We start from the raw sequence: 17,850 nt of genomic DNA, 5'->3' as shown, positions 1-17,850 counted from the left end.
ATTTATCTCCTTCATTCCCTATTACAATTTCAGACCATAATGCCAAGTATAGGCAATTAGTTCTCAGTATGAAAAACAACAAAAGGTATATTGGTTATCAATGCTTGTTAGCATAAAAGGCATAAAAACAAAATGCACATTATCCGGAGTGGACAGTACATGGTTCAGTGCCATTTGACCTTGTTCCTGCCAAGGAAGTCAGTAAAGAAGGGAACATTATTTTATATTTGGGTGGACTGGTGTCAATGCCACTCTTAAAAACAAAAGGTACCCTCCGTATTGACGCTCAAAAATTTGTAAAGCAGGTACTGGGAAAGAGTTTTTGGATTGAAGCATGAAAGCAAAAATTTTTTTAACTCAGATAATTGAGGGTTACCTCAATTATTAATTACTAATCAATTGTTTTGCTGGCCACCATCAAAACATCACTGAAATGGTTCACCAGGCGCATCACATTTGGCTTCTCAGAAACCAAGTCCATTGCCAGGGGGCTACCCCAGTTCATCCCTTCTCCAGAAGTTCTCCGCCCTGTCTCGTTCCTGCTCTGCTGTGTGACTCACCTTCCACTTCCCCACCAGAGGCAGCAATTTTAGAGAGGTGCAGATATGTTGTCCCAATGACATCGTTTTTGGTAATACGGTCCCTGTGTATAAAAGAACAGGTTAAGACCTCCACCTATGAAGACATATCTTCGTTTCAACAATAATAAGAGAGAGCTGGAAAAGACGCTAGACCTCAGAAATCTTCCTGTCCAGTGGGCCTCAAGCTTTACCGTACTTTAAAACCACTTGGAAACCACCACCACTCCCCACCCCTGCATCCCATACCACCTCTCATCTCCTTGTCTCAAATTCTCTCACTTTACTCAGTAAAGTGAGGCTTTATTGAGTCTTACTTTTGAGACCATTCTGATGCAAATGGTCCCCCAAGCACCCTCTGAGAAAGATTGATCTAGTCGGACAACTCATTTCAGTTACGGAAACTGAGATTTGTACAGAGGTCAAGGGATTTGCCTACGGCCACACTCAGTACCATCGTCATAAAGTGAATGGGTCAGCTGCAGGCACATAACATGATGAGGGTAATAAAAATCTCATTACAGGGGCTTCCCTGGTGGCGCAGTGGTTGGGGGTCCGCCTGCCGATGCAGGGGACACGGGTTTGTGCCCCGGTCTGGGAGGATCCCACGTGCCGCGGAGCGGCTGGGCCCGTAAGCGATGGCCGCTGGGCCTGCGCGTCCGGAGCCTGTGCTCCGCAACGGGAGAGGCCGCAACAGTGAGAGGCCCGCGAACCAACCCCCCCCCCCAAAAAAAATCTCATTACATAGAATAAGTGCATGTATCTTATTTTATCATGTTCATACTGGCTACTATGACGGTTTAACAACGACAGTGGGCTATTTCTAAGGGTGCTTCATAGGGAAAAAAATTCCCTTTCAATTCAAACATTTCTTGAACATCTACTGTGTGATAGATGCTACTTTTCTGACTTTATTTGCTTGCCTATAACCTAAATCTTATCTATATGATTGGGATAAGTTTGCCCACTACAAGTACCTACAACTGTGTATATTTCTGTGAGTATCTTAGAGAGCCTGTGAGCCTAACATGAAATGGTCTATAGCTGGGCACACAGTACATGTAACACACAAGGTTTATATTGATAACATCCTCTGTTTAATTCCTTCTCTTCTTTATTCCATCTAGTGTCACACCCAAAGTTTAGGACCCCACGGGGGGGGAAGAAAGTTGCATTCAGTATTTTGAGGTAAAGCTTATACTATATTATTATGTATATTATAGTAATATTATATGTTATATAAAATATTATACATTATATAGTATAATATTAGGTTATAGAAAGTGACTAATTAAACACAGTATACAGGAGAAAAAATTATTTTTAGGTAGTAAGCCACATGCGTGGGCCTTGCATCCTGTCTGTCTGTCCAGAAGAGTCTGGACTACATTTAAAGAATCCTTAGCTTTCCCTCAGTTGTGTAAATACCCTACAGGGTATGTAACCAAAGATCTGGATCCAAGGATTCCCCCAGATAAACAGGGTCTCTCTGCACATCCTAGTCTACTATTGCTTTGGAGAGGGCAGACTAGGTCAGGGAAAAACCCCACCATTTGTTGTGACCACGGGCAACTCTGGGATGGCTCAGCTAGCAATCAGCCCACTGCAGAGTCTGTAGGCCAGAGTGGTTACCTGATCTGTGTAGGGTCCAAGCCCACACTCCTGACAGTTCCTGAGGCCCCTGGAGCACCTTCAGAGTGTCGACTAGGGGTCCCAAGTAACTTAAAATGAGCTCACGCTCATCGGAAGGGGCATTTTGGCCTCAGGCCTCTTCACAACCCTCAACGAACTGTGATGTAGTTACTGAATAAAGAAAGCCTTCTCCCCTCTTCCCAAAGTGCCTTGTTGCCATAGTGCCAAGAGGGTACGAACATGAAAGTCAAATACATTTAGCCAAAGGAAAAACTAGGGCCAGACAGGATAGGGACCCAACTGGGTCTCTAACTATCTGTGTGACTGTGGGTAAGTCACCTGACTTCTCTGAGCCTCAGAGTCTTTGTCTGTAAAATGAATTAATCATAGTCTCTATTCCATAGGGTTACTCTAAAGACTAAATGGAATAATGTAGGGAAGGCAAGAGGCACAGCACCTGGCACTTAGCAGTGCTCAAAACACAGCAGCTAACATCATAATAAACATTGATGATGATGATGATGATGATGATGATGATGATGATGATGATGATGGTGGTGGTGGTGATGATGGTGATGATGGTGGTGGTGGTGGTGGTGGTGGTGGTGGTGATAATGATGCCGGTGCCAATGATGATGCTATTTACCATTTCTACTCTCAGGGAGCTAAGGGCTGTCGATTGAATGCCTCATCCAACTAGAACATACCCAAGAATGGCCTCATTATGGCCAATAATTGCTAGGATGCTGGTCTAGTACAAAGTCCATCAAAAAATTTCAATGAATTTTCTTTGCACTCAAACAGGGAGCTCTGTCTACTTTCCTTTCTAACAATAACAAAGAATAGCTCTCAGAATGTTTTGGTGATTCTTCCCAAGAAATAGTTTACTCCATTTCTGAAGTCTATTTTGGACAGCCTAATGGTATGTAAAGCCTTGATCTCTTATCTCGATTTCTTGTCTTATATTCAGATCATTTTTCCTTCCTTTTGTTTGTGAGCAGTTGAACCAAGATATCCAAAGCTTTTCTGTAACAGCCACTATTATTATTTTTAAAGAAAACACCCAATTCCAGGAGCAGTGTACCCCTTCCCTCTGAAAGAAAAAGCAAATGTCCCTAAAAATAAGAGTTAGACCATCTGAAGTAATATTTCTCAATATCCAAATATTTAATTCTTTAATTTTGAATTAGCCACAAGTCCTTTTTAACTCACCAGTCATATATTGTTAGTTTTATTTTTTCACACACTGAAGGAAACTGTTAAAGAGAAACAGAAAAAAAAAAAGTAGTTATTTCTCAACTTATTCAGTAACGATTAAAGTATTCTTACTTTTTTCTAAAAGAAAAGAAAGTCAAACCTTGATCTGAAGATTGACGACTTGATTCCACTCAGGGTTTGCATTTTTCTCAATTATATTTGTGCAAACCTGTAAAATTATCAAAACAAAACAGCAGGTATTCAAGTTTCTAATTTCGAAAAGTTTACAATATATGCATACTGGATTATGACTCTAACAGTTTACTTATAAGTTATAGACTTGGTATCCTCGTTAAAGTTTATTTTTCTTGATAAAAATTTGGTAAATTATGACACGGGTTTAACATTGATCTTTGCTTCTTCTATGCACAAAAAGCTAGTTTTCAATTGCCAGATTACTAACATTGGATTCGTGTAATGATGCAAGAGTTAACATTTAGTGAGCACTTGTTACATGCTGTCTAATAAGCATCTCTACACTAACACGTCTGAACAGATCTTCTGATCCTGCCCACCAGCCCTTCTCCCTGCTCCCCAAACTGGCTGCTCTTTCCACTGCTGTTCACAAGGGTGTTCAGGCTTGAACCAGAGTCAGCCACAACCCCTCTCTTCCCTTCACATGCCTCATCCAATCCATTAGTAAATGCTGACACGCCTATTGTCATCCCATCTTCCCCTGGATGCCTGCGGCTGGTCCCCATCTGGATCCGCACTTCCTCTCCTGCCTCCTCACTTTCACGTCACTCCTCTGTAGCATCTTCCATCAGCTCCCCAGGTATACTTGCAGTCCTGATTCATATTCTGCCTGCCCCCCTCACCCCACCTCTTTGAGCTCATCTCAGTTTCGTCCCTTGCTCGCTCCACTCCAGTCATGTTGGCATTCTTTTGCTGCAAATGTGTATCCTCCTTGGGGCCTTTACATCTGCTCTTCCTTCTGCCTGGAAGCCCCCCCTCCCCCCCCATATGTCTGCATTATCCAGGCCTCTGCTCAAATGTCACTTCCTCCAAGGTGTCCCACTTGATAACCTCGCTGGATGCGCCTCCAACACCCCACCCATCACTTCTTGTCCGCTGCTTTATTTTCTGCGGAGTACTTAGCACTAACTGAAATTACGCAACTTCTCATTTGCTTGTTTATTGTTGTCCCTTCTGTTACAAAGTAAGCTCCAGGAGTGCAAAGACTGTCTCGCTCACTTCTTTCTCCCCAGCTCGTGGGACAGCATCTGATACTTAGTAGGCTTACACTGTTTAATTCCCGAATTAACTAACTCAACAATCCTATGAGATTATCATCACCCTCACATATAGCTCAGGAAACTGAGACTCAGAGGTTAAGGAATTTGCCTTCACTCCCTATGGACAGGGGTCAAGGCTGAATTTAAATCTGGCCTCATTTAGCTCCAGAACTGAGAACTTTTCTGCCATCTCCCACCGACTCTCCTAGGACATAAGCCAGTCTGTGTGTGTAGTTTGCCAAATCTCACTTTCACATGGCTCAAATTAGAAGATGCTACTTCCTCGTGCCCAGAACTATCCACGGTACATCATTATTCTAAATACTATGGAATCCCACTCTCCAATCTTAGACCATCTCTGTAGGTAAACGTGTAGTTACAGGTGTTCCTACACCAAGAGTCCCCCAGTTTTTTCAGAGGACTAGGGTGGGGTTCCCCTGCCTGTCTAGTTTCTGCAGCTCAGTGGAACACGGGTGGTGAGAAACATGACAGGAGTGGGCAGCTGGGTACTGGGGGCTGTCCTCTACCACACTTACCAGGGATCATTATGGTTGGCTAGGGACTTTGCCTAGTGGTAAGATAATGCTTAGACCTGGGAAATCACTTCCACTATTCTAACCTTACAAGACTGAATACTTGGAGTCCTGTATACTTCCCACTCCAAAATAAACCTCTGGAGAAGTCTGGCATGTTCAGACTCAGATAATCTGTGTTTCTGCACAGTGCCCAGCTCATCAGGGGGCTAATTTAACAAAGAATAAGCAAGAAATCACTCCAAGGAAAGCACGGCATTTTAAAAATGTGTTTCTAGAGGCATCTGTATTTAGATCACATACAAACCTTTTTTCCAGCAAAAGAAACTTCTACAAAAGGATCCACTAGGTTCTTCTTATCTGCACTGCCTCCAAATATTTCCTTTACTGTCTGTGAGAAGGCGTCATCCACTGGAAAGCAACATGTCACACAGCAGAAATTAAATGTGATTCTCTTAAAAGAACAGAAATCACTCAGCAAAATTAAAAATTTTCTCCTGTACAGAAAAACAGTTGCAACAAGAATCATTCTCAAAAGTAGCAAGTACCAGTGTTACTGGATTGCAGAAATCCTTTTTGTCTTAGCTGAAAGAGAAACTCAACAGGAGCACCTTGAAAAAGAAATCAATAAATTATTATGTTGAGAATCAATCATTTACTGAGGAAAACAGTAAAATAAAGAAAGTCCATCCAAGTGGGATAAGAGGCAATTCAAAAACTCAGGCCTAGGTTCAATTTGGAAAAGGTTCCTTAGGTCAGCATATAGGCCTCATCTGACTTTTTCTGAGAAATTCAAGGAAATTTGGCATAATCATAAATATTATGTTTAATCAACTACAAACAGCAGGCCTCTGTTTTAACAAACTTAAAAGTGAACAGAGTCCAGCTGAATAGGTCCAAGTAGGCCATATAATGTGAGGTTTAATTTAGTCACTTCATTTAAGATATTTCTGAGGGAAAGATGGTCTAGGGAGGCAGTACAGGGTATTAAACAAGGTGGGGTGGGTTCCCCAGGAAAGTAGCAAAACCTGAAGCGCTCCATGGCCTGTACAGTGGGTGCTGCCTCCTGGGGACTGGGAGAGGGGTCCTACGTCCCAGGGCTCAGCAGGAAGCAGACAGGCCAGGTTAGGCAGAGAGGATGCTTGGTCCTCAGCAAGGACAAAGGAGTAATTGGACTAGCCTCTGTGAATAGAATCACTCTAAGCAATTCTCTTAAATGCATCCAATCTCTTAATATAATAGTGACAGACTTCTAATTATTGGCACTTAACCACCTTTTGCTCAGCCATTTTTAATAATCAGATAGCAAACACATTTATTTGTTTATAAAATTTCAGTTTCACTTGGGATGAAAGGAGTTGGCAGTGCTGACTGCTGACCTCTGTTTGGAATTCTCTAGAATAAGGGGAAGATGGGGAACGCTGAAAAGGGATGGAGATGAACGGGCTAGAAGCTCCAGAATGACCATGTGTCATGACCAACAGGCTGCCCCATGAACCTGTTTGGGTAGCTTTCAGTGGGACCAAAATGAACGAAAACAACTCCATGAAGGCCTTTTAAAAGAAAGACAGGGACTTCCCTGGTGGCACAGTGGTTAAGAATCCGCCTGCTCAGGTGCTTTGTGACCACTTAGAGGGGTGGGATAGGGAGGGAGACGCAAGAGGGAGGAGATATGGGGATATATGTATATGTATAGCTGATTCACTTTGTTATAAAGCAGAAACTAACACACCATTGTAAAGCAATTATACTCCAATAAAGATGTTAAAAAAAAAAAAAGAATCCACCTGCTAATGCAGGAGACACAGGTTCAAGCCCTGGTCCAGGAAGATCCCACATGCTGCGGAGCAACTAAGCCCGTGCACCACAACTACTGAGCCTGCACTCTAGAGCCCGTGAGCCACAACTACTGAGCCCACGCACTGCAACTACGGAGCCCACGCACCTAGAGCCCGTGCTCCGCGACAAGAGAAGCCACCACAATGAGAAGCCTGCGCACCACAACGAAGAGTAGCCCCCGCTCGCCGCAACTGGAGAAAGCCCACGCGCAGCAACGAAGACCCAACACAGCCAAAAATATATAAAATTAAAAAAAAAAAAGAACGGAGGCCTACTGTAGTCAGGAATTTATTACCCTAAACTACCGCTAAGAAAGGCAATTAGCATATGCTTCAGTTAATGTCTCCTTCAAAAAAATCTTTAAAAATATAAGAAGAAGAAGAAAGCCATACAGCGGGAACACCGATCACTATTCAAAGTATGATTTTAACACATCTAATCACGCAGATAACTGACAATCCTGGGGCAGAATTAAATCGATACGTACTCTGGGGGATGTCCTCTGCTCTGTAGATCTTCAGCAGGAAGGTCACCCATCGGAGGGCGATGCCAGCAGGGAGTAACAAGTTACTCTCCACGTCATCACTGTCATTACCACGATCTTGCATCTCAGGCTATTGGGGACACAAGATGACAAATTATAGACAGAGGAAAGCAGAACTTGAAGAAGCCAAATTGGTGCTTATAAAATAAAACCAATCAGAACTGTTTTCGTTAGGATTTCCTGTGTTTTGGGCTTAAGAGTTCAGCACCAATTCAACCTCAAAACTGCTCTACAAAATCAATGCTCATGTTTCTTTGATCAATACACTACAAGAAAATAATGTCCTTTTGTAATCTTCTGAGCACTAAATAGTAGAGAAAGAGAGAAAGAGATATAGCTCCTGAAGTTCTTCTCATTTCTTTCTGGCCACTGGCTTGCTGCCCAATTTTCTAGAATAACAACTGTCCCCTTAGGTAGCGATGCCTGATTGTGCAAGGGAGCCATGCTCTGTAGATGCAGTGCTTCGGGGAAGTCTTAAAAACACACGTATCTTTACTGAATGAAAAACCCACTCAGACACCAGGAAGGAGCCTAAGTGAGCTGGAATAATAATTCTGTCATGAAGAAAAGAACAACTACTGGAAAATTGTAGGAACTGGAGGGTTGGAGTTACTGATTGAAAGCTGGGCTCCATTTCACAACTACTGGTGCCCACTGGCTTAACTCCTAGCCCTCTTTTTTAGTGAAAAAACTGTAGAGGGTAGAGAATTTGGGGCTCACAGGAGGCTCATCTCCGGTTCCCAGGACCAACATGCTGACTTTCATGTAGCCTTTAGCACCCGAGCTGGTATCTTCAGGGTCACTGAGGAGAAGCCATTTTCTCATGACAGCATGACCTAAAATAAAGAAGGCGTAAAAGGACTGGGATACTCTAAAGAGAAGCTGACAGGTCTGTGATTTCATCTGTGGTAAGACAAACAAGCATGTCCTCCAATGTGTCTTCATTATATGCCAAATTCCCCAGCTGAGACTCTGTATTAATGTCCTCTGCTTTGCCCTAACTCCCCACCCACATCCTGCCCTGGTGTGACTTAAACAAGACTCTAAGCTCTATTCACTGGTTTTATAAGTTGATTTTGAAAAGGTTAAAATACCCTCAACAAAAGAGAGAAATTATCTATTCGTTACTATTTGGATGATTACCACTAAAAATAAACAAAAGCCATCCGTGCTAAACTGCTACTACCATAATTCCCACTAAGTATCCTTTCCTCTTCTCAATCAAGAAAAACATTTTTTTGATTCTCCTTGATCCCTCAAATTTTCTAGATTCTCAGAGTCTTCAAGTTCATGGGAGAACATTACTTACCAGGTTCATCATAAATGAATCCGACATCAATCTGGGGAAAAAATAATGTAAAGTAGTTCAAACAGATTTTAAAATCAGTTTTGTCACTTCTAGAAACCATCGTTATTACACTTAAAAATAAGGCTTTTGACTAGACAAACTTCTTTGAGATCCAACATTTCCATCTTACCCTCTCTGTATACCCAATGCCTGGCCTGATGTGTGACACACAGAAGGCTCTCAATCCATCATTTTGAATGAATGAGCTAGTCTTACAGCTGGAACAGACATGGTGGCCAACGTGTCCTGGTTTGCTTGAGACTTTTCCAGTAGCACAGAAAGTCTCACATTCTGTGGAACCTCTCAGTCTCAGGCAAACCTGGACTTTGGTCACCCTATGGGAAGTCACCTATCCAGTATTCCTCCTCCTTTTTCTCCAACTGATTAATGCTAATACTAATATACCCACTGATTGGGCACTTCAGTATGCCAAGTGCTGTGCTAGGTGCTTTATATATCCTATCTCTCATAGTCTTCACAATGATCCCATTTTACAGATGAAGAAACTAAGGATCACAGAGGTTGACATGTGGCTAGTTGGTGGCAGTGTATGAACACAGTCTGCCAGACCCAGATCATCTTCTAGGACTTCTAATGACTGGGAGCTCCTTCCTTCAAGAAGCAGCCCAGGGCTTCCCTGGTGGCACAGTGGTTAAGAATCCGCCTGCCAGTGCAGGGGACACAGGTTCAAGCCCTGGGCCGGGAAGATCCTACATGCTGCGGAGCAACTAAGCTTGTGCGCCACAGCTACTGAGCCCATGCGCTTAGAGCCTGTCCTCTGCAACAAGAGAAGCCACAATAAGAAGACCGTGTACCGCAATGAAGAGTAGCCCCTGCTTGCCACAACTAGAGGAAGCCTGCACACAGCAACGAAGACCCAATGCAGCCAAAAATAAATAAATAAAATAAATTAAAATAAATTAAAAAAAAAAAGAAGCAGCCCATTCCACGTAGAATTGCTGAGAAGGCACCAACCAAGTCTTTGTCGTTAACTGCAATGTGAGTTACTTGGAAAAGCATCTTGATTCTCCTCCCTGGTTTGGCTTGCCTTTCATACTCCAGGTTTACAGTAACTGGCTTTGTAGATAGAGCTCTGGGCCACTGGCTAGTGGAGCTGGGTAATGGGCTTCTTGCCACAGTCAAGCACCCTTCCCTTTGTAGCAGTTCACTGGCTTCCATCCACAGCAGGAACTCTCTGAAGGGCCCTGGTGTGCCAGTTTCTGGGCATCTTGCTTTAGGACACTGGTAAGTGCTGTACTTTGGAAGTTGACTAGACCCAGGTCAGAGGACACTCAACTAGCTTCTAGCGCCCAAGGCATTCATGTCCAGCCTTCAACAACAATCATAGCATCAATGCCTTACACATAACCTTAAGATGTCACCAAGATGGGCATCCTGAGACCTGGCCGGGAATCAGATTCCTCATTATTAAAGTGCCCATCTCTGATGTAAGTTGAATGAAACAGACAGTTGACACCCACCTTAAATTCCCCCATCAGACAATCTGCCCGCAGAGAATGGGAATTATAAACCTGGAAGAAAGGAGAGCAGTGGAAAGATTATCAGCTTCATCCGGCAGTTAGTGAGCGCTACCCTCCTACTCTGTGGACCCCTTACCCGAATGCTGATGACCTCATCCATCAATTCAGAAGGAGTCAGGTGGACATTGTAGAAAAATAACTGTCGAAACGAGAGAAAAATGTTTGAATGTCAGCAGGGGTAGTCTAAGGTTTAGTGGGATCTGATGCTACAATTTGGGGGGAGACCTTCCTAAAAAACTACAAGACACAACCCCAAATTAGGTGTGACCACGTGAACCCACTGAAGGACCTTGGAAAAGGCCCTCAGGTTAAGTGTCATGAGCTTCACCTTAAACTCTGCAGGTCAGAAAAAGGAAAAAAAGTTAAGTAACAACTGTAGTGTTTTTTTAACTAAATAAAATTGTTCATTTGGGACCAGATATCTACTAGGTAACTAAAGATCTAAGGCAGGGACTTCCTGGTGGCGCAGTGGTTAAGAATCTGCCTGCCAATGTAGGGGACACGGGTTTGAGCCCTGGTCCAGGAAGATCCCACATGCCATGGAGCAGCTAAGCCCGAGGGCCACAACTACTGAGCCTGTGCTGTAGCACAGCCCACGAGCCACAACTACTGTAGCTAAGCCCACGAGCCACAACTACTGAGCCTGCGTGCCACAACTATTGAAGCCCACGTGCCTAGAGTCCGTGTCCCGCAAGCCCATGCCCCACAACAAGAGAAGCCACCGCAATGAAAAGTAGCCCCCGCTCGCTGCAACTAGAGAAAGGCTGAGCAGCAACAAAGACCCAACGCAGCCAAAATATTAATTAATTAATTAATTAAGGAAAAAAAGATCTAAGGTTATTTCATGTGCTTAAGGCTTGCATGTCTGGAAAGTTGAGGTTAACTCTCTTCCATTTTTAGCGCTATTGTTTCTATCCAGTGACTCTAATTTTATTCTTTCTAACAGAACACCTTTAAAGCCAACTCTGCCCATTAGATAATGTTAGGGCCTCAGTAGAGTCGGTAGAGACCACATTTTAACTCATTGTTACAGTTAAGTTTAAGGTTGATTCCTGGGAAATGAAAATTGGGTATAAAAAAGTTGTACCATAAAGCCAAAGTTTATGTGCCAATAAACTTTCGTCCTAAGAGAGAAAGACTGAGCATTTACTTAAACTGAGACTTGTTTCTACTTTTTACTCAGAAATATTTCAAATTCACAGAAAAAAATGAAAATTGTAAATAAACACCATCTTTCACCTATGTTCACCAATTGTCATCGTTTCGGGACACTAGCTTTTGGCTTTGTCACTTTTTTTTTATTAACTGAACTATCTGGAAGGAGGTTCTAGATAACATAACACTTCACTCCTTAAAAATACATTTGCATGCATCTCCTAAGAGCAAGGATATCTTTTCATAAAACCATAATATAATTATCACACCCAAGAAATTTAACATGTAACATGGTCAATTTTCCAATTTCTACAATTTTCCTGAAAAAAGTTCTTTTTAGCTTTTTTAAAATCTAGAATAAAATAAATAAGTAAATAAATAAATCTAGGATTCACTCAAGGGTCTTACACTGTATGTGGTTGTTGTATCTTTTTAGTTTCCTTTTATCTAGAACAATACTCCTGGCTTATTTTTGTTGTTTATTTCTATCAAGACCAGTTGCTTTGCAGAATATCTCACAATCTGGATTTCTGTCAATTTTTCCTCATTGTTAGGTTCAAGTTGACCATTGGACAAGAAATGACACAGATGACGCTGATTACTTACATTATATCACATCAGGACACACATGTCCATTTGTCCCATTATTGGTGATACCAAGTTTAATCACTTGGTTAAGAATATGTGTGTAAACTAGGGATTTTTTAGTAAAATCCTTTTATTGATTTATGAGTGGGTCTGAGAATCAGTTATTTGATTCTTCCCTTTTACCAAGAGATCTACTCTCAAAAGAATTCATTAAAATGGAAAATTCTGAGCTGGAGATTCCTGCAGAATGAGGTTGAGTAAATATTTGTCCTGCATTATAAACACTTGGATGGGTCCTACGCTCTAGGCATCAAGTCGTCCCATATCTCATCCTCCCTGCAATCTTGTCTTGTCCTCCAACGTGACTCTCTCCCAGCCTTTCCCGAAGTCCACTTCCAGTGCCCCATCTCCATATGCACCCACCTCTGTGTTAGCTTTGACACTACCTAGCTGCCTGCTGTTGCCTGCAATTCATCTAAGAAGTTAGAGGTGAGAATAAGACGGGCCTTTGAAAAGCTGGGGTCCAGGTTGAACAAAGAGAAAGAAACAGGAGCACCACATGGAAGAAACCGGTTCCTTTTGTGAATAGAGGTCAGAAAAAAACCAACACCAGAGCCAGAGCTGGGATTACAAGCTGTAGGGAACTAAGAGGACCTGTGGTACCAAGGGCCTGACCTCAGAGACCAGAGCATGAGACCCAAGGAACCTCAGAAATGCATCTCCTCAGCAGAGTAAGGCTGGACTCCGAAAACTTCCCCGAACTTATCATTTCTCTTCAGAGTCCTAAACGTGGAGTTTTGTGGCATTGAAGACAACTGTCAAGGTATTCAGTATCTTTGAGGAGTGTTGCAGAAGAGGTCAACAGAACAGGCTACAACCTCAGTATGGAGGAAAAAACCCTTTTTGCTCATAACTGCTTTTTTTAACCTATATTATTTTTAGAGTCAAGTAGGTTTTGACACCTTTGAAAATCGGGTTACTTAGCTACATGGAGTCACCCCTCAGAGACATCTGCTAATTAAAAAGAGCAAAGGCAGGTGTAAGTGCTTTGTGTGCTCCATCGTAAGGGTTGCGAGGACCCATTAGAAAGGTCTCCCTCCAGAAGTTGTTGCAAAACCAGCGGAAAGACACTGGCCGCTCTGAGAACCAGCGGCAAAGCAGGCCACTTGATTTCAAGACCCAGTGGTTCTTAGAGCAGAACGTTTAACACCGGAACTTTGTACTGTGCGTGCACAGGTGTTCCCCTCCCACAGGGAACTGGGGAGAGGTGGGTGGAAGCCGGGAAGGTGCATATAAATAAAACAGACTCACAGAGCAGGACATGCATTCACCTGTTTACCTCATCAAAAAACGGATTGTTCCCTCTCTTGATTCTTGTTCGGTGGGTCTGGCCACAGATGTGGACTTTGACCACAGGCTTGATGTTGTTGCCACTTAACTGCCGGCCCTCGATCACCCAGACACGGATCTACAAGCACAGGAGAGGAGTCGTCACTGAGCCTTTCCCAGCACGGCATGTAAGAGAATCCTCAGGTGTGGCCTCAGCTCATTCAACTGTCAGGACCGCTGAAACCAGGCCAGCGCAGCCTTGCAATGTCCTGTGCTTGCAGACTGGGGGCAGCCACCTGCGCTCATTCTCATGATGGGAACTGGGGTTGGGCTGCAAAAACCAAGATCAGTAGTGGGGTTGCAATAGTCCAGAGCTGGCCCAGGAAAGCACAGGACACGACGGAGGCTGCTGCTCAGACCCCAGCCTCCTACTTGGTCTTCCTGAGCCCTGAGAGGTACCAACTCAATCCATGGCTGTCTCCCAAGGAAGTCGCCAGAGCTGTGAAAAACACAATACCTGTGACTCTATTCTTTGATTAGCTCTTTCCTACCACCGAAGGGGATTTTATTTCTCTGAAGAGCCTCATGTGGATCGACTACATCTACTGCTGCTTGCAGAAGCAAGACGGGGAGCTCTTCTTATTGGGTTTGTGCCCTGACATCTCTTTTTATTAGCTGAGCCACTGCCCACAGGCAGAAGCTCTTCCGGCAACACCACAATTGCCAGAAGCTGGGCAACAGTGTTGGTACAACAGGAATACGGCCCCTTGGGCTGTTCCTACCTGGAAGTCCTGTGGCTTGTTGGACAGCATCCACCGGCTGTTCTTCCCTTTCGTGAGCCTCCGGGCAAGGTGAGCTTCCGACACCATCCGTCCCGGCCCCCTGGGCCCTGGGCCCCTGACCGTACTGTCCAACCCGTCCTCATCACCGCCACCCTCCTCTTCTTCTCCTAAAACACCAAAAAGGGATCAGTCAGAGATGGCCCTCACCCTGCATGCATGTGAACACTCTGGCTTCCTGGACCCAAGAGGGTTTTCCGTGTTCCTGAGGCAGCAGGTGAAGGAGACACCTCTTGGTGACACTGACTTGGGAGGAGTTGTGACTCAGATACTGCTTCTTTAGGAAAATGTGTCCACGTGCATCAGAGCACTCATTCAGGCTGTCTTCAAGGTGACAGGGGAACGTCAGAGGCCATGGGGAGAGCGAGGAGATGGTGCGAATGGACCCAGCCAGGAATCACTCACTTCTAACCTGGGAACCCTGCCTGAGGTCAGGGGCCTTCCTGCAGTAGGACGGCAAGGTGGGGAAATGCCGGGGAACATTGAAGCCTTGCAGGGAATACTTCAACTCCACCCTTCCCGCTACAGATCTTTCCTCTAGATCTTTACTCATGAGGTTTTGTACGGTCTCCTTTCTGCCTGAGCCTCCTGATTCGCAAATGCCCTCTCCACCCTCATGGCAGATGAGAAACTCACCCCCAGCTTCTTGCCATGGAGACCAAGCTGGTCATCACGCACTCTCTTCACCCTCCTGGTCTGTCACTTCCATACACATCTGTCCCCTAGCTTCTCTTCACCCTCAGGGGGAAAATGTGTTTCAAGTGAACCCCCTCCCCATGCCTGAGATCCCACTCCCTGCTGATTCTTTGGGGACCCCTTAAATGTCCCCCCTTTCAAGTACCTCCAGTGGCTCCTTCCCCATAGGGACCACCCCTCTGCCTTCAGATATACACAGATCTTTCTCTCCTAAAATAACAAAAATCAACTCTGCCTTCTATATCTCCCCTTTTTATTATTCACAAACTCTTTAAAACTCAATGACAAACTTCAGTTATTTTTTTCTTAATAGACAAAAAGTTTGAACTCCTGGTAATCTGTACAATATAATTTAAGAGAGACTAAAAGACCAACTAACTACCTTGTCTAAAAAATACCAGCATTTGCACTCCCTACCTTTGGATCTTGAATCTCCTCCTTTACAACACAAAATCACGTAGGAGACAATTTCAATATGGAGGCATCGGCCAGTCACTCACATCACAGTATGAATTAGTTCCATCAAATCGCCGTGTAGCTCGGCTCTTAAAGCTTGGGCTTTGGAGTCGTGCTGTTGGGGTTGGAATCCCAGTTTTGAGCTATGTGAGTCTGAGTAAGTCTCTTAATTTCTGTTTCAGTTTCCTCATTTGTAAAAAGGGGGAAATAATAGTATTTACCACCAGATTATTGTAAAAATAAAATTAATCTATATGCAAGGCCTTTAATACTGTGCCTGGCACAGCACAACCCAGCGAATTAATCTTTTCTTCCTTTTTCTTTTTTTTTTGTTTTGTTGAGAAGTCAGGAAGTTTCACTTCCTAGCGAGCAGTTAAGGGGAGGGGGTGGGGGGCAGCAAGTGAGCAGCACGGGGGACAGGGCCTAGAGTAAGAAAGGGGCAACCACAAGGAAGTAAAAGGTCCCCCCAGTGTACTGCCTCAGAGTTTAGTCCAGGAGGAAACTTCCCCCTCACCACCCCTCCATTCATTCTCATCCCATCTAAGCCCGGCACTTGTTCTGCAAAGGGCAACCGCGAACCTCTTCTTGCCAAGCTCAGGGCCCTTTTCTGAATCCTCATGCTTCACCTTCCACAGCACTGGACACTAGGGTCCACGCATACTTCTCTGAACTGTGCAGCTCTCCTGCTGGTGCTCTAAATACTTTCAGGGTGTTTCGAGGCCCCCCTCTTTGTCTCCAATTCATCAACTGTGCGTCCCGCTCTGTTCCTCAGCCCTCTGGTTCTTTTGACCCAACATTCTCTGGAGCCACACTTCAGTCTTTCAAGGAGTCACAGACCTACAGAATTTAGAGTAGAAGGGACCTTAAAGATCCTCATCTAACCTGCCCCTCACCCCATTTTATAGGTAGGAAAACTGAGGTCCAGAAAGCTGAAGCAACTTGTTAGGTTATTAGGAGCTGAGCTAAAACCAAGACCACATCCCTGCCCTCCCTCACTGGTTTAAGACTGGATCTAGAACCAGGCTGCAGGTGAAGGTGATGCTGTGCTCCTAGTTCCTCAACATCTTTGTCATGACACCAGGAAACCCCACAGAAGCCACAAGCGGAGAATAGCTACCTCTGCGTGATAACCCGGGCCTCCTCTTCCCTATTCTTTAAGAGGCTTCAAAAGAAGGGTTTGCCTGGGGCCCGGATCCAAGCTCTCAGAATGTCCTTCCTCTTCTCTACCAGGTAGCTTCCTCACCTCCCTCAAGTTCCAGATGAAATACTGTCTTGGTCTGTCCCCACCACCCCCACCGGATAGAGTGAGTCCCGCCTCTTGTGTCTACCACACATTGTTCTGTCCAGTCCTCACCAGTCTTGTACCTGTTATTAACCTGTGCGCCTCCCCACTACCATCTACTCTTCAGAAGCTGGGGGCTTGCCCTTTTCTTCTTTGTACCTGCCCTGTGCCTGACACGCACCCTTCTAGTACATAGCAGGGGCTTGATGAATGTGGATCGAGGAAACAAACGAACGAGGACATCCTGACCCCTGCCTGAGCCTTCTAGAGTTCTCCAGCAGTTTGGCAAAGCTCCCGCAAGGCTCGCGGGAGAGGGCACCCAGATGCCGGGGGGCGGGGGCACTCTTCCCAACCCTGGCACCAGCCTCAGGGAAGCACGGACAGTCAGGCTCCCCTGTGCAAACCTGTTTCAGACTGGGCAATGGCTGGGCCACATGACTTTAAGGCTCTTCCAACAACTAACATGAACTTTCTTGGACCACCTTGGGCCCAAGTGAGATTTCCTCCCTGCTGTGGACTGTTCCACTTGGGGTTGGTGGTTGTTTATGGCAAAAGAAGGGGTAAATCGTAGCCCTTTGTGGTGCTGGACTCTGAACAAATCCTCTTTAAGCTCCTGATGGATGTTCCAGAAACAGACTGCAGGTAACAAAGAGCCAATTTCTTCTGGAAACCTTCTACTGTCAGACTTCAGGCTGAAGGGATGGATCAGAGGGAAACCACACCAAGTCCTGTCTACCACCTGCATCTCTACGTAGCAGCAAAAGGCTGTCTGAGCAGGAAATCGCCCCTTTATGTGGCAGGAAGCCACACAGAATTAAACAATGCTAACACCCTAAGTGTTCCACAAAGAATGACCAGGGCCCTTAGGGCACTGCCGAACACACCCTACTGCACAAGTTGCGAAATTACCCAACATTAGCCACTGAACTGGCGTGCCCCGCCCCATATTGAGACCCAGGCATGCCCTGGAACACAGCCAAGAGGATCTACAAAGTATG

At 44.7% G+C, this 17,850-nt stretch overlaps 1 protein-coding gene across 5 annotated transcripts in view; it reads right to left on the bottom strand.

The window, feature by feature from the left end:
• Positions 1–17,850, bottom strand: part of MYOF (myoferlin) — a 155,679-nt gene that overhangs the window by 86,473 nt on the left and 51,356 nt on the right. For 4 of the 5 annotated variants that reach the window (XM_019939645.3, XM_019939644.3, XM_019939646.3 and 1 more), the window contains exons 6-16: positions 14,362–14,528; positions 13,590–13,718; positions 10,584–10,646; positions 10,448–10,498; positions 8,928–8,958; positions 8,339–8,454; positions 7,562–7,688; positions 5,543–5,646; positions 3,568–3,636; positions 3,423–3,466; positions 561–643 (exon numbers count right to left, since the gene is read on the bottom strand). In XM_019939645.3, coding sequence (XP_019795204.2) covers positions 561–643; positions 3,423–3,466; positions 3,568–3,636; positions 5,543–5,646; positions 7,562–7,688; positions 8,339–8,454; positions 8,928–8,958; positions 10,448–10,498; positions 10,584–10,646; positions 13,590–13,718; positions 14,362–14,528 — 984 coding nt within the window. The remainder of the gene's footprint in view (positions 1–560; positions 644–3,422; positions 3,467–3,567; positions 3,637–5,542; positions 5,647–7,561; positions 7,689–8,338; positions 8,455–8,927; positions 8,959–10,447; positions 10,499–10,583; positions 10,647–13,589; positions 13,719–14,361; positions 14,529–17,850) is intronic. The other variant, XM_073794182.1, reaches the window with a different exon arrangement.

The sequence above is a fragment of the Tursiops truncatus genome, chromosome 16 (assembly GCF_011762595.2).
Source record: "Tursiops truncatus isolate mTurTru1 chromosome 16, mTurTru1.mat.Y, whole genome shotgun sequence".
In the NCBI taxonomy this organism is placed as follows: domain Eukaryota; kingdom Metazoa; phylum Chordata; class Mammalia; order Artiodactyla; family Delphinidae; genus Tursiops; species Tursiops truncatus.
Note: the sequence above shows the minus strand (reverse complement) of the source record. Positions and strands in the feature narration are given on the sequence as shown.